Genomic DNA, 19,611 nt, shown 5'->3' on the forward strand with positions numbered 1-19,611 from the left:
TCTTAGATGGCCGCTTGTTAGCATTTAAGACCCCAGACGCCACATTTCAAAGTGGGATGCAGAATGATTTCATAATAGAATTATTTTGCCAATTGACTTAGAAGTCCCCGCAAACTATGTTCCCCAGACCCCCGCGCTTGCTCCGCTGACCTTTGAAGCATTCATTTTATCCCGGAAACTTCTTTGCTTTTGGTCCAGTCCAATTGAGCTGACCTTCCATGTATTGAGTGTTGTCTTTCCCTTCACCTAAAGCAGTTCTTATCTACTGAGTAATCAATAAAAAACCCTCTCCCTCCCTCCCTCCCTCCCCCCCTCATAACCACAAAAGTATGTGTTCTTCTCAGGTTTACTATTTCTCAAGATTTTATAATAGTGGTCTTATACAATATTTGTCCTTTTGCCTCTAATTTCGCTCAGCATAATGCCTTCCAGGTTCCTCCATGTTATGAAATGTTTCAGAGATTCGTCACTGTTCTTTATCGATGCGTAGTATTCCATTGTGTGAATATACCACAATTTATTTAACCATTCTTCTGTTGACGGACACCTTGGTTGCTTCCAGCTTTTTGCTATTGTAAACAGAGCTGCAATAAACATGGGTGTGCATATATCTGTTTGTATGAAGGCTCTTGTATCTCTAGGGTATATTCCCAGGAGTGGGATTTCTGGGTTGTATGGTAGTTCTATTTCTAACTGTTTAAGATAACGCCAGATGGATTTCCAAAGTGGTTGTACCATTTTACATTCCCACCAGCAGTGTATGAGAGTTCCAATCTCTCCGCAGCCTCTCCAACATTTATTATTTTGTGTTTTTTGGATTAATGCCAGCCTTGCTGGTGTGAGATGAAATCTCATCGTAGTTTTAATTTGCATTTCTCTAATGGCTAATGATGGAGAGCATTTTCTCATGTATCTAACAACAACAATCTTTATGGGAGCAGATCACCAAGTCTTTCTCCCAAGGAGCCACTGGCTACATTTGAACCTCAACCTTTCAGTTAGCAGCCCAGCGCTCGACAACTACACCACCACGGCTCCCTTCTCCAGAGCACAGACTCTGGTTATAATTATGCATCCCTAGCACCCCCATGTCCCTAGCACCCAGGGTCAGGCTGCGCACAGTGGGTGCTCAATAAATGAATGAATGGCTCGATCTCAGTTGCTGTGAGAGGCGCTACATCTCCACTCCAGTCTCCCTGTTCATCCGCCAGGACCTGACCTCCCTCAGTGGTTGAGGGGTGGGCTGTGAGGAGGAGAAAATAGAAAGACCTCCCTGGAAGCTTCCCATCCCTGAATTGCAGCAACCAGTGGCCCCAGTGATTTGAGCATCGGGAGTGGCAGGAATGTGGTTCGGGCTAATGGATGAGGCAGGCAGGCTAATGGATGGGCTCACTCCGTTCAAGCGCTCGGCAAACTGCAGTAACGTGCTCCGTGGCCTAATTTAGCCGGCATCGGTGCCAGGGCAGGGAGGCAGCTCAAGGACCTCCTAGACAGGCCCACTGGCTCCTGTGTCCGCATTTTCCCTTTCCAAACCTGTACTTCAGGCTCCTCCTGCTGATTCCTGAACCCCCAGCTCTGCTCTGGGCTCTCACCTGGGCCAGGTGGTGGACAAAGGGCCCACAGCGGCACAGCCTTCTCAGCACAAATTCAAACAACCACTAGACCCCCATTCACTTGACAGTGGGCAACAATGTGGCAATGTGTATGGTTATGACTACAAGACATTTTGGAAAACACAAAACTATAAACTATAAATCAACCCTGACTCACAGAGACCCCATGTGTGTCAGAGAGGAACTGGGCTCCGTAGGGTTTTCAATGGCTGACTTTTTGGAAGTAGACTTCCAGGACTTTCTTCCAAGGCACCTCTGGGTGGCTCAAACCTCCAACTTTTGAGTTAGCAGCCCTGCGCATTCACTGTTTGCACCAAACAGAGACAGTGAAAAAATCAGCGGCTGCCAGGGGCTCGGGGGGCGGGGAGAAGCGATGAGTAGGAGGAACACAGGGCATTTTGGGGCAGTGATTCCATGTGGTACTGTCATGGCGGACACATGACATTATGCATTTGTCAGAACCCACACAGACTTTAGTTAATAACAATGTATCATATCAGCTTATGTACCATAATAAATGCTTCCCATCAATGCAAGACGGTGACAACAGGGGACAGAATGTGCAAGGGAAGAGGTGGCATACAAGAACTCTCGTATTTTCTGCACCACTTTTCTAAAAACCTAAAACTGCTCTAAGAAGTTGCTGGTATCTGCCGTCTGGTCGGCTCCTGTCTCATGGAGCCCCTGTGCCCAGCGGAACAAAATGGCTCCCGGTCCTGCGCCATCCCTGTGATTGGTTGCAGATCAGACTTCTGCGATCCACAGGGTTTTCACTGGCTGACTTTCGGAAGTCGATTGTCAGGCTTTTCTCCCTAGTCCGTCTTAGTCAGGAAGCTCCATTGCAGCCTGTTCACCATCCCAGTAACATTCAAGCCTCCATTGACAGGTGGGTGGTGGCTACATGTAAGGTGCATTAGCCAGAAATCAAACGCGGGTTTCCCACATGGAAGCTGTGAGTCCACCACTGAACGGTTAAGATGGTAACATATATATATATATATATATATATCACATATATGTATCGCATTCATATCCACACACACAGAAGTATATACGTACTTGCCGTCAAGTTGATTCATGTATACGTACATATATACACACATACATGCAGACACACACACACACACACAAAAGATAAGTGAAACAACATTCCAGTAGGCTTTCTTTACACAACAAATCTCTATACACCTGGTTGTTCTCCAAAACAAAACCAAAAAAAAAAAACAACAAACCACACAAAAAGTAATTAACGGTGCTGGTGAGAGACTGAGGAGAAAAAGACAGTCAACCACAGTTGGTGGGAATTCTGCTGGTTACAACTTGTGCTGGGAAGGGACAGTCTGGTGCCATCCACGCAAAGCCCTGGCCCCTCAGCTCAACATCTCCAGTCTCTGTGTTCTCACGCACTAACAGAAGGCTGCATGGAGTTATCCCTGAGGCACTAGTTGGAACCGCAAAAGGCTGGAGACAAACTAAACATCTGTCAATAGGGGACTTGTTACACAGGGGCCAGGCCAGCGTGGAATGGGATATTGAAAAAAACAGAGGGAATCAATTTACAAATTTCAGAACAATTTCCAAGACAATGCTAAGTGGAAAAAGTTCAAAGCCAAGGACGGTATTAGACCAAAGGTCACAAATTATGGCCCCCGGCCCGAATCCGAACCACCATCTGTTATTGTAAATAAAACTTTATTGGAATCCAGCCACGTCCATTCGCCTATTCATGGTCTATGGCAGCTTTCGTGCTATGACGGCAGAGTTGAGTGGTTGCGACAGAGACCGTCTGGCCTGCAAAGCCAAAAATATTTACTCTCTGGAGCTTTGCAGGAAAAGTTTGCCAACTCTTGGTGTAGACAATGCTGCTGTTTGTGTAAAAAGGAAACAATATACACATATCTGCTTGTAATGCCCAGAAGGGGCACGAGGCACAGGATTAGGGGGCTGGGGACAGAGGGGCCAACTTGGGAAGGGACTGAGCCTCGGGCATGACTTAGGGGGGCAAGAGGCCAAGATGGCACAAGGGAGCAGCAGGTAGGGGCAGAATCCCCTCCCTTTCCCTGACGGAGCAAGAGAACTATAGTTCTGTCCAGCCCAGGGGTTTCTGGGTGGAGGAAAGAAAATCACCCCAGTCCCAAGTACCAAACGCTAAGTCACAAGTGCTAACTACATGCCGGGCACTGTACAGGCACCCTTGCATTCCCTCACCACCCCCCTCAGAGATGCAGCCCATTGCGCTGAGGCTCAGGCTGGTGCACACCTGCCCGAGGTCATGTAGCCAGGCTGAAGTGGGGCTGGAATTTGAACCCAGCTCTAGCCCGGCTAAGTCCCTGAGTGATGCAAACAGTTAAGTGCTAACTACTAACCAAAAGGTTGGTGGTTCGAATCCACCTCAGAAGAAAGGCCTAGCAATCTACTCCTGAAAGGTCATAGCCTTAAAAACCCAATGGAGAAGTTCTACTCTGCACACACGGAATTGGCAACAGTTAGAAACCACTTGGCCACAACTAACAACAACTGGCCGGGCCCAGAGGAAGCTGGGCAGGGCTGGCTGAAGAGCTCCCAAACCGGGGCTGGACACAGCCAGCATGAGACCCGCCCAAGGTAGTCCAGGCCCCATTCTCCTTCTGCAACCCAAACCCGGGCTAACGTCACAGCTGGCTCTCATTGGCTCCCCATGACTACATGAGAGGTCTCACAAAGCCAAGTGGGCTCAGCAAGGGTCCGTGTGTGCCTGTGTGCACACACGTGTACACGTGTCTCTTTAGGTGTCTTCGCATTCTCTCTGCGTGGGTGCGCGCGTGAGCATGTGTCATGTGTGCCCTCCCCGTGCCTGTCCCTGCACCCCCCACGTGCACACACACACCCCCAGTGGGTATGCAGCCCTGTGGGGGGTCGGCGCGCCTGTGGGTGGCAGCTCAAGGGGAGGGGAGCCAGCACATGTGGGGGCGGGGGGCGGCCGCGGCTCCTAATTAAACAAAAATGTTCATCGCGGCCCACATTGTGCCTAATTCCTCGGAGTTTAATTAAAACAACAGTGAATGAGGCGTGCGCGGGGTCTGCAATCAGATGGCGTTGGCAGAGGGAGGCAGGGAGCGCTGGGAGCTGCCCGGAGCAGCCCCACAGCCCGGCCTGGGGGCTGGGCCTGGGGTGGGTGTCCCCTGCCCATGCACCCTGTCCTTCTGAGCAGCCAAAGAACAGAGGAAGAGGAGGGGCCCTGGTGGGGGGCAGGGAGGGGAGGCGTCCTTCCCAACCTCCCAGGGATAGGCGGTTAATAGATTCACAGCTTGTCCTTTTAACTCTGGGAGCGCTCGGAATGGCGGCTGGCGCGGGGCACACAGAAGGCAGGACATTCTCTCTGTGCCAGGGAAAGGTCAGGGCAAAAATATCTGCTGGGAAGAGGGACGCAGGGCGTCAGGCTCCTCCCCACCACCCCCCGCTCCCCCAACAGGACTAGCTTACAGGATTTGCGTGGCCCAGTACAAAATGAATGTGTCTCTGGGTGAGCAAAAGGTTAAGCACTTGACTACTGGCCAAAACGCTGGTGGTTTGAACCCACCCAGAGGTAATGCGGAAAAAAGACCTGGTGATCTGCTTCCAAAAGGTCACAGCCTTGAAAACCCCCTGGAGCAGTTCTACTCTGCACACATGGAGTTGCTATGAGTCGGAACTGACTCGACAGAAACTAACAACAATGAAGTGCAAAATGAAACTGTGCCGTCCCTGGGTCAAAAAGTATTACGAATTTCTAGCCAGCGACCACACACTATTAAACCAAGGGGGCGGGGGGGAGGGTTTGGGGCACAGGGTCCTTTGTGAGTGCCTAGGTCACATGCCCGTAAAGCTACCCAGCTTCGTGCACCCAGGGGGTGGGACAAAGTGCCCCCGGGGATACCATGACGCCTCCTCCCAGGACTTCAGGCTGACCGAGGCTCCACTGCCCCGGAGGACATCAGGAGAAGTCCACCCTGGGAGGTAATAGGTGGGCTCACACCCTAGTGAACAGCAGGGTCTGTCTTGCACCCAAGGATGAGAGAGGGACCAGTTGTACCTGTAGGTGACAGCAGAACCCACCTACCTCAGGGCTGCAGAAGGGCTAGTTACAGCCCTCTTGTTAAAACCAGAACCATAGCAATGACAACAATAATAATAACCAATAGATAGGGTTGACCAAGTGCTTTCTGCCTGCCTGGCCTTGTGCTTGTCTCTTTGCTTGTATCGCTCATTCATCTGGTCACATAATTACCCTCGTGGAAGGCATTGTTACTGCCCCACTTTCGAGATGACGAAACTACAGCTCAGAGTGGTTCATTAACCCACCCAAGGTCACACAGCAACAAAGCGGCAGCACCAAGATCTGAACTCTGGCTGTCTGGTCCTAGTGCCAAACCTTCAACTCCTAAGCTAAAACCAGACTGTACTGGAAAAGGAGGCAGGGAGCAGCTGAGAATGGGTTTGTGTCCAGGCCGTCTGAACGATGCTGTTTTATAACAAGGAAGCAATTTCCCTGAGCCCTTGGCCCACCTGGATGAGGCCAGTAAGCAGCCCAGCTACGCGATGTTTCCAAAGGGCCCATGTGAACGCATGGTGGAAGTGCCTGCCCAACATCTACTTGTCTAGCATCGATTCATCACCCCTTACCAGCCCCCCTTCTATGTGGGCTGGGAACCCTTGGCTCCAGAGAGGAGTCTGGCCAATCAGAGATTAGAACCGCCCAGCAGTAGTGACTGGCTCAGGGATGGGCACGTGACCTAAGCTGGCCCAATGAGCAGCAGCGCTGGGTCATCTGCTCCTCTTTTTGGGTGAGGGCCTGTATCTGGAGAAAATTGGGGGAAGCATCTTACTGATGATGAAGACAATACGGAAGAAAAGCCAAGAGGTAGAGAGAGGCTGAGCCCAGAGAACATTACATGAGCCCCTGGATCCAGCTGAACCTGAAGCTAGACTTGAATTGTGGACATTTTAATTACACAAAAACCAGTTGCTGTCAATCAAGTCGATTCCAACTCATGGCAACCTCATGTGTGTCAGAGGAGAACTATGCTCCACAGGGTTTTCAGTGACTGATTTTTCAGAAGTAGATTGCCAGGCCTTTCTTCCGAGGCACCTCTGGGTAGGTTTGAACTTCTAACCTTCTGTTTAGCAGCTGAGAGTGCAAGTAATTCTTTTTCTTGCTTGAGCCTTTTTGAGTTGGGGCATGATTAAGATGACAAAAATGATAACACCAAGGACTTGTCTCTTTAGTCCCTTAACTCTTCTCTCTTCTACAAATGCTCAATAAATCCCCACTAGTAGGCTCTGTCTGTCAGTTTGTCGTACTGTGGGGGCTTGTGTGTTGCTGTGATGCTGGAAGCTATGCCACCAGTATTCAGATACCAGCAGGGTCACCCATGGAGGACAGGTTTCAGCTGAGCTTCCAGACTAAGACAGACTAGGAAGAAGGACCCGGCAGTCTACTTCTGAAAAGCATTAGCCAGTGAAAACCTTATGAATAGCAGCGGAACATTGTCTGATATAGTGCTGGAAGATGAGCCCCCAGGTTGGAAGGCACTCAAAAGATGACTGGGGAAGAGCTGCCTCCTCAAAGTAGAGTCGACCTTAATGATGTGGATGGAGTCAAGCTTTCGGGACCTTCATTTGCTGATGTGGCACGAGTCAAAATGAGAAGAAACAGCTGCAAACATCCATTAATAATCGGAACCTGGAATGTACGAAGTATGAACCTAGGAAAATTGGAAATTGTCAAAAATGAAATGGAACACATAAACATCGATATCCTAGGCATTAGTGAGCTGAAATGGACTGGTATTGGCCATTTTGAATCAGATAATCATATAGTCTACTATGCTGGGAATGACAACTTGAAGAGGAATGGTGTTGCATACATTGTCAAAAAGAACGTTTCAAGATCTATCCTGAAGTACAATGCTGTCAGTGACAGAATGATATCCATACGCCTACAAGGAAGACCAGTTAATACGACTATTATTCAAATTTACACACCAACCACTAGGGCCAAAGATGAAGAAAGAGAAGATTCTTATCAGCTGCTACAGTCTGAAATTGATCGAACATGAAATCAAGATGCATTGGTAATTACTGGCGATTGGAATGCGAAAGCTGGAAACAAAGAAGAAGGATCAGTAGTTGGAAGCTATGGCCCTGGTGATAGAAACAATGCTGGAGATCGAATGATAGAATTTTGCAAGACCAACGGCTTCTTCATTGCAAATACCTTCTTTCACCAACATAAACAGCGACTATACACGTGGACCTTGCCAGATGGAACACACAGAAATCAAATTGACTACATCTGTGGAAAGAGACGATGGAAAAGTTCAATATCATCAGTCAGAACAAGGCCAGGGGCCGACTGAGGAACAGATCATCAATTACTCGTACGCAAGTTCAAGCTGAAACTGAAGAAAATCAGAGCAAGTCCACGAGAACCAAAATATGACCTCGAGTATATCCCACCTGAATTTAGAGAACATCTGAAGAATAGGTTTGATGCACTGAACACTAGTGACTGCAGACCGGACGAGTTGTGGGATGACATCAAGGACATCATCCATGAAGAAAGCAAGAGGTCACTGAAAAGACAGGAAAGAAAGAAAAGACCACGGTGGATGTCAGAGAAGACTCTGAACTTGCTCTAGAATGTCGAGCTGCTAAAGCAAAAGGAAGAATTCATGAAGTAAAAGAACTGGACAGAAGATTTCAAAGGGCCTCTCAAGAAGACAAAGTATTATAATGACATGTGCAAAGAGCTGGAGATGGAAAACCAAAAGGGAAGAACACGATCGGCGTTTCTCAAACTGAAAGAACTGAAGAAAAAATTCAAGCCTCGAGTTGCGATAGTGAAGGATTCCACGGGGAAAATGTTAAATGACGCAGGAAGCAGCAAAAGAAAATGGAAGGAATACACAGAGTCATTATACCAAAAAGAATTAGTCAATATTCAACCATTTCAAGAGGTGGCATATGAGCAGGAACCGATGGTACTGAAGGAAGAAGTCCAAGCTGCTCTGAAGGCATTGGTGAAAAACAAGGCTCCAGGAATTGGTGGAATATCAATTGAGATGTTTCAACAAACAGATGCAGCGCTGGAGGTGCTCACTCATCTATGTCAAGAAATATGGAAGACAGCTTCCTGGCCAACTGACTGGAAGAGATCCATATTTATGCCTATTCCCAAGAAAGGTGATCCAACCGAATGTGGAAATTATAGAACAATATCATTAATACCACATGCAAGCAAAATTTTGCTGAAGATCATTCAAAAATGGCTGCAGCAGTATATCGACAGGGAACTGCCAGAAATTCAGGGAGGTTTCAGAAGAGGACGTGGAACCAGGGATATCATTGCTGATGTCAGATGGATCCTGGCTGAAAGCAGAGAATACCAGAAGGATGTTTACCTGTGTTTTATTGACTATGCAAAGGCATTCGACTGTGTGGATCATAACAAACTACGGATAAGATTGGGAAGAATGGGAATTCCTGAACACTTAATTGTGCTCATGAGGAACCTTTACACAGATCAAGAGGCAGTTCTTCGGACAGAACAAGGGGATACTGATTGGTTTGAAGTCAGGAAAGGTGTGCGTCAAGGTTGTATTCTTTCACCATACCTATTCAATCTATGCTGAGCAAATAATCTGAGAAGCTGGACTATATGAAGAAGAACGAGGCATCAGGATTGGAGGAAAACTCTAACAACCTGTGTTATGCAGATGACACAACCTTGCTTGCTGAAAGTGAAGAGGACTTGAAGCACTTACTGATGAAGATCAAAGACCACAGCCTTCAGTATGGATTACACCTCAACATAAAGAAAACAAAAACCCTCACAACTGGACCAATGAGCAACATCATGATAAACGGAGAAAAGATTGAAGTTGTCAAGGATTTCATTTTCCTTGGATCCACAATCAACAGCCATGGAAGCCGCGGTCAAGAAATCAAAAGACGCACTGCATTGGGTAAACCTGCTGCAAAGGACCTCTTTAAAGTGTTGAAGAGCAAAGATGTCACCTTGAAAACTAAGGTGTGCCTGACCCAAGCCATGGTATTTTCAATCGCATCATATGCATGTGAAAACTGGACAATGAATAAGGAAGACCGAAGAAGAATTGACGCCTTTGAACCGTGGTGTTGGCGAAGAATATTGACTATACCACGGACTGCCAAAAGAAGGAACAAACCTGTCTCAGAAGAAGTACAGCCAGAATGCTCCTTAGAGGCAAGGATGGCGAGACTGCGTGTCACATACTTTGGACATGTTGTCAGGAGGGATCAGTCCCTGGAGGAGGACATCATGCTTGGCAGAGTACAGGGTCAGCGGAAAAGAGGAAGACCCTCAATGAGGTGGATTGACACAGTGGCTGCAACAATGAGCTCAAGCATAGCAAGGATTGTAAGGATGGTTCAGGACCGGGCAGTGTTTCGTTATGCTGTGCATAGGGTCGCTATGAGTCAGAACCGACTCGACGGCACCTAACAACAACAGTAGGCTCTGGGCTCCGGCAGCGTTACAGGTAGGACAAGGGAGATCAGAGTTCTGCATAAGGGAACATTCAAAGTAGGAGGGTTTTGAGTCACTCTCAAGGATTCCTTTGATGTTTGACCCCGAAGTCGAGAGCCTAGTCCCTCCCCATCTGCCCCTGGAAGCCCAGTACCTCGGAGGACGGTGAGCTTGGCATGGACCGTGATCTCCCCAACTGAGTTCTGGGCCACACACTCGTACACATTCTCATCTCGGGGCGTCCGCAGCGGCTGGATCCTCAGCACAGCACCTGCACTCTCATCAAACTCGATCGTCTGCCGTGGACGGAGAGGACAGGGTGAGGCTGGGCGCCCAGGAAGGTTCCCATTCAGGCTGAGACATGCGGGGATGGTGGACACCCTCATGGACCCAGGGATGGCTGGGAGAGGAGCTGGGGGCTGTGTGTGTGTGTGTGCGTGTGTGTGTGCGTGTACCCATGTGTAAACCTAGGCAGTTGTTAATGCCATCAAGTCGGCCCCCAACTCATGGCGACCCCATGCACAAGAGAACAGAATACTGGTCAGTCCTGCTCTAGCCTCATGACTGGTTGTGGATTGGACCAATGTGATCTATAGGATTTTTATTGGCTGATTTTCAGATGTTGATTGCCAGGCCCTTCTTCCTAGTCTTAGTCTGGAAGCTCTGCTGAAACCTGTTCAGGATCACAGCAATACGCAAGCCTCCATGAACAGACAGGTGGTGGCTGCGCATGAGGTGTACTGGCCATGAATTGAACACGGGTCTCCGGCATTAAAGGTGAGGTAAATGCGCTGGACACAGAAACCTGGGCCTAGGTACATGCAAGTAGAGTACGAATGTGTGCATGTCTGTGAGCCTGCGGAACAGGTGTGTAAAGGCAGGTTGGATGTGTGTGTGAGTACATATGTGTGTACGGAGTTGTGAATTCCCATCTTTGCAGACAGTGATGCTGTGTGTGTGTTTGTGTGTGTGTGTGTGCACGCGCACTCATGATAAGGACTCAGAGAGGGCAGGACTTTGCTGGAGGCCACACAGTACGAAGCCTGCCAGGTGGGGCCACAGGGTGGGGAGGGAGTGGACGAGGGTGGCCTGCCTGGCCCCGGCCGCCCTTGCTCCATTTGGGGGACACGCAGCAGCCTCTCCTGTGGCTAAGGTGCCACGGCTGTGTCTGGGGGCCACTGGCCCAAGGCTGCCTCCCGCCCAGCCCTGGCTCACCTCAAAGCGTTGAGAGTTGACCTTCTTGCCTTTCTTGTTCCAGGTCACTCGTGGCTTGGGGTCACCTGCGGCCTGGCACACGAAGGAGACCACACCCCCTGACACACCGATCTGGTCCTTGGGTTCTTTGATGAACCTGGGGGGCTCTGGGGAGACAGCAGGGGGAGGAAGGGGTCAGGCAGGTCTGGGGTATGGTTGTGACCCCACAGGGCCATGCAAACGTGTCCTCCACCCCCTGCCCAGCCACAGTGGTACCACATGGGCCCCACAGAACAGCTGGTAATTTAATGGCTCCTCCCCTTCCACAGCACCCGCAGGTACCGGGGACCTGCAGAGTCCCCACCCGCCCCAGATACAACTACTACACACTCTCATGTGTGTGCACAACTGCATGTGGGCACACCTGCTCCTACTCACTTCTGGTGATGGTGGACGGGGGACCCTTAAGACTCTGGGGTCCCCAAATTCAGCACCTGGAGGCCTCCAGGGGTGACCAGCCAAACCCTGGGACTCCTTGGGCCTGAAAAGACCTGGAAGGAGGTAACCTGGTCCAATCCTCTGGTGGGACATGTAGGGAAATCGAGGCACAGAGCAGAGACTCAAGGAGTGGCCAACGGGTCTGGGGTCAGAGCCAGAATTCAAACCCAGAGCTCTGGCCTCTCAGTTCACGGGAAGCATCTGGACCAAGAGAATAGTCCAAGCTCTAGTCAGAGACTCAAGAAACAGTAACTGGGTTTCTGGAAGTTTGCGTTGATGAGCACTAGACCAAGTTTTTATTGAGTGCCTCCTATATATGGGTGCTGTACATACCAGAACGTCCAACTCTTCCAAGGGGGTGGAGGGGCAAGGCTGTCATACCCTCACTTGACACATGAAGAAACTGAGGCACAGACCAAGCAAGGCTCTTGCTGAGGATACACACAGCCCACCTGTAGCTGACTCAGGATTTGTTTTTTTTTTTCCCATTAGGGTAAAATTCACAAAACATAAGATTGACCATTTTAAGATGTATAATTCAGGGCATTGAGGACATTCATAATGTTGGGCAATCACCACCTCTCTCTAGTCCAAACCATTTTCATCACCCCCAAATAAAATCCCGTTCCCACTAATCCCCATCACCGGGGAAGACCAATTGCTAGAAAAGGGCATCATGGTTTGTAGAGGGTCAGCGAAAATGAGGGAAACCCTCCATGAGATGGATTTACAGAACACCAACACCAACGGACTCAAACACACCAATGGCCAGGAAGATGGCACAGAACCAGGCAATGTTTCATTCTGTTATACAGAAGGTCACCACGAGTCAGGGCCGACTCGACAGCTATCAGTTAATCAGTTATTCCCCATCTCCCCAAGCCCTTGGCAACCACTAATCTACTTTCTGTCTCTATGGATTTACCTACTCTGGACAAAGAATCCTATAACATGCAACCATTTGTACCTGACTCATTTCATTGAACATCATGTTTTCAAGGTTCATCTAAGTAGCATTATCAGGACTTCATTCATTTTTATGGTTGAAGAATATTCCATTGTATGGATGGACCTGAACCACGATTTGAACCAGGCTAGCTCCTGCACCCATGTTCCCAGCCCATCATCATGATTTAATGTATTAAAACTCTCCAAAAAAGTCTCAGGTGGGAGCTGTCATTGTTGGGTGTCACTGAGTTGATTCTGACTCATAACTCTCCATGTGACAGAGGAGAACTGTCTCATAGGGTTTCCTAGGTTGGAATCTTTACAGAAGCAGATTGCCGGGTCTTTTTCCCAGAGTGCCACTGGGTGGGTTTGCGCCACCAACCTTTTGGTTAGCAGCCGAGCGCTTAATCACTGCTAATGTCTTCAGCCCCCTAGAGCAGTCTCAACTCTGTGCCTGAGACAGGCAAAAGTATCCAGTAAGGCTTCAATAACATTGCTTTCTTTTATTGACCATTTTTACAGTAACCTTTGAATCACCCAAAAGTAGCCTGAATTCACAGTAATGCTACAGTGTATCCTTTCAGATGAATTCAATTACTTCTGAGATTTTTATCAATAGACTCAAAAACTGCAACATATACATAAGGCCCCTCTGGAAACAGCTGAAATATCCAATGAATGAGGACTGATTAAACCAAGACTGATCCAGCCACTGGAGTCCCTGGGTTACGCGCTCAGTTGCTAACCGAAAGATTAGAGGTTCGAGTATACCCGGAGAAGCCTGGAGATCAGCTTCCAAAAAAGTGAGCCACTGAAAACTCTGCGGATACAGTTGTACTTTGATACGTGTGGGGTCACCAGAATAGACTCAACAGCGACTGTTTCCCCTCCCACCTTTTTGATAAACTGTTTTGAAAGGATTGTCAAGATTTACTGTTAAATGAAGAAAAAAAAAGTGAAGGGGCAGGAAAGCATAGAGAACACAGCTACTATTTATGTGATGGGAAAAATGGAAAGGGTTATGTGTGAGTGTGCGTGTGCACAGAATATATCTCTTATTTACACAAGGTAGAAGCAGTTGCTGCCTCCAGGAAAAGGAGCTGGGTGGCTGGACACAGGGAGGGAAGGCGTCATTCCTTGGTATCTTATGGGTTTAGAACTATTTAAAAATAAATTTAGATTATTTTTCAAAAATCATTTAAATAAAAAAGGGGGTTGACTAAAGAAAACAATTACTGAAAGTCTCAGGGCTGAAGAGAGGCAGAGACCGAACTGACGTTGGAGCAATGCTGGGTCCTTGAGCCTCCAGAATCAGCTGTAAATGTTCAGGGTGTCTGCAAGGTCCGTGCAGGTTTGCCAGGAATGTTCCGAAAAGCTCGAGGAGGGCTCAAGTTCCAAGTCTGGGTCCCCACAGGTTCTGACTCCTCCCATCCATGGCTCACGCTAGGCTTGGAACAAGACAGGTTCCTCATCCCACTGGCCTGACCAGTCGCACCTCCCTCATTCTGGGCTCTGCTCCCACTGATGTGACCATGTGTGTGCAGGGACCATCTCTCTCAAAAATTGGTAGACCTACTATACGCAGACTGTGCGGTCTCACTCAACCCCTCTGTATCCCTCCGAGGCTGCAGTTGTTAGATGCATTGTGCAGGTGAGAAAACATACTTGAGAGCTAAAAAAGTGACACAGCTCAGAAGGGGCTTCACCAGGATTTGAACCTGGGCCTCTCTGTCCTCCAACTCCCCATTCTTGGGTTCCCAGAGCCTCTAGGCCCTGAGCCTGATTTAGGCAGATGTTTTGCTCCATGCTGAGCCCTGGGCCAGGCCCTGGCTCTGACTGCCGGGGGCGGGGGGGTGGTGGTGGCGCAGCTTCAGGGATGGTGACCCAGGGCCATGTCTGTCCCCAGCCAAGGACATGGGGAAAAGTCACTGTGGCCGGGTCAAGAATCCTACTTCTGGGAAAATCCTCCCTCGGGAGCAGCTGGAAGGAAGAGAGTTGGCTGTGGGTAGCAGAAGCATCCGGGGCCTGTTTACAACTTGGAGCCAGACACACCCCGCACACTCGCCAATTCAGCCAGCAAGACGCGAGGGGACTTGGACTCAGCCCTCGCTCATGCTGTTCCTTCCTCCTGGAGGCACCTCCTCCCTTCACCTGGCTCCTTCAGCCTCAGCTCAGCCAGCACCTCCCTTGGGAGCCTTCTCAGATTCCAGCCAGCCACGTCCCTGGCACTGCCCGTGGGCCCTCCATTACAGCTCTGATGACTGCTGAAATACTTGGTTAGGTGCTGCTTGACAGGGTGGGTGTGGGGCACCCTGACTCCCAGACCCTCCGTCCCCTCTCTGTGCCCAGTGGCCCTCAAGAAAACGGGCCTCTTGACCCCGATATCTGCTAGACACCCAAGCCCCACGAAGCAACTGGCTGGCTCTTGGGTGCAAAGGGGTTACACGCCCCCTCGGCTTACGCCTTCTCCAGCTGGCTTCCGGAGCTGAGCCAGCCCAAGAGAGCTTTCCCTGCTAGCTGTGTCCTTCCTTAGAACGTTTCTTGCGGACACTTGGAATCTCTCGTTTGGGTGAACCCTCCTTTCCTCTTCTTGGCCAAGGGGCTGAGACCTGGGGAAGACACATGAGAAGCAAGAAGGTCGTGGCTGCGGCTCGCAGTGACCAAGCGCTCCCTAGGGGCTGGGCCTCAGCACCATTCTCAAGCCCATGTGCCACTAAAGAGCAGAACTGAAACTCAGGAACAGTAAGTGACCCGACCGTAGTCACACAGCCCTCTCAATCAACAGGCTTGTGGATCTTCGATCAATCGCAAGCACTGCAGGCGTCTTCATTTTCTAGATGAAGAAACGGAGGTTCAGAGCAGTGATGCCTGAATTCTATCTTTCCATTTCAGATTCTGACGAGAAGACTCCGGTGCCAGAGCCGGTGACCCACCCACCTCATCTACTCCCACTCTACCCAGTCTGGCCTCACTGTATCCTGGGAAGGCCCTACAGGACCAGGAGCTGATTCTTAAGCAGAAATCACTCCTCTTGATACTGGCTGGTGAATGTTTCAGGCACCCATCCTGAATCTCCACGTGCAATGGCCCCTACCCTGCCCGGCTCCCCGTTCCTTGGCCACCTCCTGAAGCTGGCAGCACCAGCCACAGTGCCCGGGCCCCTCTCCTGGGCCCCAGGTGACAGGACTCTGCTAAAGAGACCCACCTTCTAGGGTCAAGATGGCCCAGCCTTGGTGGTGGGAGACCTGAGTTCAAGTCTGCCTACTACCTGTGCAACCTGTGTTGTTTGTTGTTGTCAGGTGCCTTCAAGTTGATTTTGACTTGTGGCGACCCCATGTGACAGACTAGAACTGCCCTCCAGGGTCTTCTAGGCTGTAATTTTTACGGGAGCAAATACCCATGTCTTTCTCCTGTGAAGCTCTGGGTGGATTCGAACCACCAGGGCTCCAACCAGCATATACAGTAATAATACGTACAGGCTCCAGAGGAGACTCCTGCTATGTGCCAGGTGCCAATGTCCTGGGCCACACCTGCCTCATCAGTCACCTGGGCTTGTGTCAGATTTCCACCTTGGGCTGCCAGGTCCCATTCTCACCTTCAACCCCCACCCGCATCCCAGGGCCGTCAGAGGGTACCTGTGAGCACCTGAGTCAGGCTCATCCCTCCTCTGCTCACAGCCCTCCAGAGTTCCCACCTCCCTCAGGTGAAAGCTCAAGTCCTCCTGCGCAGCAAACAGGGCCCTGCACGACCTGGCCTGTCCTCTCCCCGCCCTCCCCTCCTTTCCTTCCATTGCTCACCCCGCTCCAGCCACACAGGACTCCTCGTGGTTCCCCCAGCTCACCAGGCACAGACCTGCCTCAGGGCCTTTGAGCTGGCTGTTCGCTCTGCCGGAACAAATTTCCCCAATCTCCACAGCCACATCCTCACCCCCTGGAGGTCTCTGCTCAGATGCCCCCTCCCCACTGCACCCTCCCCTGACCACCCTATCTAAAACAGCCCCCAGCCCTCCCTTCCCTTCTCCTCGCTGCTGCTTTCTTGTGCTGCCAGGCACATCCCCCAGCCAACACACACTGTCTCTTCTGGACAGGACGCGCAGCTCTGTGGGGGGCAGGGCATGTTTTCCTCTATCCCCGTGCCTCAAACAGGGCCTGGCGTACAGCAGGTGCTTAGTAAAAGCTCACCGAATGAATAAACAAGAGCACAGACCTCCCTACGGTCACATGGCAGACCCAGGATTTGAACCCAGGCTGGGGCAGCCACCAAACTTCATGTCCTCCACCCCCTTGTCACAATAGCCACTTCCAGCCTCAGTTTCCCCACCTACAAATGCTCCCGGCTCCAGGGCTGTTCAGGCTCCAATAGACACTGCCTCATGCCCAAGGCTGGTTATTACTATCGGAGTAGATGGTGAAGTAGTTGTTGTTAAGTGCCTTCCAGCGGATCTTCGACTCACGGCATCCCCACGTGACAGAGCACAACTGGCCCACAGGGTTTTCTAGGCTGTGGTCCTTACGGAACGGAAGCAGACTGCCAGGCCTTTCTCCCGTGGAGCCACTGGGTGAGTTCGAACTGCTGGCTTTTCGATTAGCAGCCAGGCACTTAACCATTGCCAAGTGCCACCAAGCTCCTTGATGAAGTAGCAAAAATGTTATTTATTCAATCAATCAGGTTCAAGCAGTGGTTCTCGGGGGGCGGGGCGTGGGGGGGCAGGCAGAGACTTTTTTTTCTGAAGACATGTATGGTTGTCACAGCTGAGGGGTATGCCAATATGCTAAAGCACCCAGTGGGTGGGGGCCAGGGGTGCTGCTCAAGGTCCTACAGTGCCCCACCCCAGAGAATGATCCAGCCCCCGTCAGCAGTGCTGAGGGGAAGAGACCTTGCATTCATCATTTGGAAAAAAACTGAATTTGATCTCTAGCTCATGCCATACACCAGAATAAAATTCCCAGTGTGTTAGACGGTATAAACCAGGGTGACCCTCCGGCCTCTGTGATTCCCTCTCTCTCTCTCCCCACTCAGTGTGTGGATTTAAATGTGGGCAGCGTCTTAGGACATCAGGAGATCAAATGATTATGGGACGCAGAGTCTCTTGGGAGTCAGTGGAATCCTCTAACCCAAGGGTTCTCACCCGGGGTGATTCTGCCCCCAGGGGACACTGGGCAATATCTGAGGACATTTGTGAGTGTCACGACAGGGGGGTGCTACTGGCATCAAGTGGGTGGGGGCCAGGGATGCTGCTCAACACCCTACAGTGCACAGGACGGCCCAACCCCAGAGAACGATCCAGCCCCAGATGTCTACAGTGCTGAGGGGGCTGGCTGGCTGACTGACTGACTGACTAAATGAATGAAAAACTAAAAATGCTCACACCTTCAGCTGCTGTTCCCACTGCAGGGAATAGAGCCCAGGAGTGTAGAGGTCCCAGGGGTGGCCAAACAGACCATTACAGCCCAGGGACCGTGTGGTATGGTGGGAGGGAACCTGAACTCTGGAACTGGGAAACTCGGGCTCAGATCTCAGCAGGGCCACTTCCTGACTGTAACTAAACCTCACTGTGCCTCAGTTTCCCTAGTTGTAGGACTGGAATGATGACAGCAGCCCTTGCCTAAGTGGATTGTGGTGGTGTTTACATATAAATCGCTAAGGTATTTATTAAAAGAAAAAAAAAAAGTGACTATTCAGCCATAAAGAGAAATGAAGTCCTAATACACGTTACAACATGAATGAACCTTGAAAACATCACGCTACGTGAAAGAAGCCAGGAATGAAAGGACAAATGCTTTCTGATCCCACTTACAGGAAATGCCTAGAACAGACAAATGTGCTGAGACAGAAAGCAGGTCAGAGGTTACCAAGGGCTGCGGGCGGGAAGGGGAATAGGTAGCGACTGCTGAGCAGGAGGGGCGGTAGCGGTTGTTGTTGGGTGCCGTCGACTCATGGCAACCCCGCGGGACAGAGTAGAGCTGCCCCATAGTGTTTGCTAGGCCGTAATCTTTATGGAAGCAGATCACCAAGTCTTTCTCTAGGAAAGCAGCTGGGGGGGATCCAAAAACCAACCTTAGGGTTAGCAGCCGAGCACTTGACTACTGAGCTCTCAGGGCTCCTCGCTTTGTGGGTATATATATGGGGTGATGAAAAGTTCCAGAATTAGATCATGGTGATAGTTACACAACATTGTGAGTGGAATTAATGCCACTGAAGTGTATGCTTTAAAGAGGTTAAAATGGCAACTTTCATGTTATGTATATTTTACTCAGTTAAAAAACGACAGCATGAAAACAAGAAAAAACACAAATTGACGAGGCAGGCATGTATGTCGTCAATGTTGACCCAGCAGCAATTACTATGTTCATGGTAGCACAGGATCATGGGCCTACTGTGTGCACTGAATAGCATATAGGGGCTTATCAGGTGTCCTTGTCACAAGGATGCTGGGATGTGGACAATGTCATGAGCTCCACTCAACTGAGGCAGAAATGGTGGTTGTGGGGGGGTGAGTTACCGGCCCATAGTCACAGAGCAGGTTGGATGGTTGCAGAACCCAGCCTCTTTTCACAAGGGGCCCTGCTGACCTGGTCTCCTGGATCCCCAACAGGCCTGAGGGACACCTCCTCTGAGGCCCCTTGTGGTACCATGGGTCTTGACATTGGGCCTGGAATTGACCCTCATCTTCCCCATGTTACAGCCAGAAATGCAGCCATACCCTTCCCCAAACTACACCAACGTCTTTCTCTTCCAGACCTTTCCATGTGTTGTCACCTCCACCAGGGAATGACCTAGCCATTGGCAAACTCCTACACATCCACAAAGCCCCAGCTCCAATGCCCTCTC

General features: G+C 50.2%; 1 protein-coding gene across 1 annotated transcript in view; it reads right to left on the reverse strand.

Annotated features, from left to right (window-relative positions):
* Nucleotides 1-19,611, reverse strand: part of PTPRS (protein tyrosine phosphatase receptor type S) — a 132,125-nt gene that overhangs the window by 61,400 nt on the left and 51,114 nt on the right. Inside the window, exons 3-4 of the mRNA XM_064280341.1 lie at nt 11,356-11,501; nt 10,295-10,436 (exon numbers count right to left, since the gene is read on the reverse strand). Coding sequence (XP_064136411.1) covers nt 10,295-10,436; nt 11,356-11,501 — 288 coding nt within the window. The remainder of the gene's footprint in view (nt 1-10,294; nt 10,437-11,355; nt 11,502-19,611) is intronic.

This window comes from Loxodonta africana, chromosome 3 (assembly GCF_030014295.1).
Source record: "Loxodonta africana isolate mLoxAfr1 chromosome 3, mLoxAfr1.hap2, whole genome shotgun sequence".
In the NCBI taxonomy this organism is placed as follows: domain Eukaryota; kingdom Metazoa; phylum Chordata; class Mammalia; order Proboscidea; family Elephantidae; genus Loxodonta; species Loxodonta africana.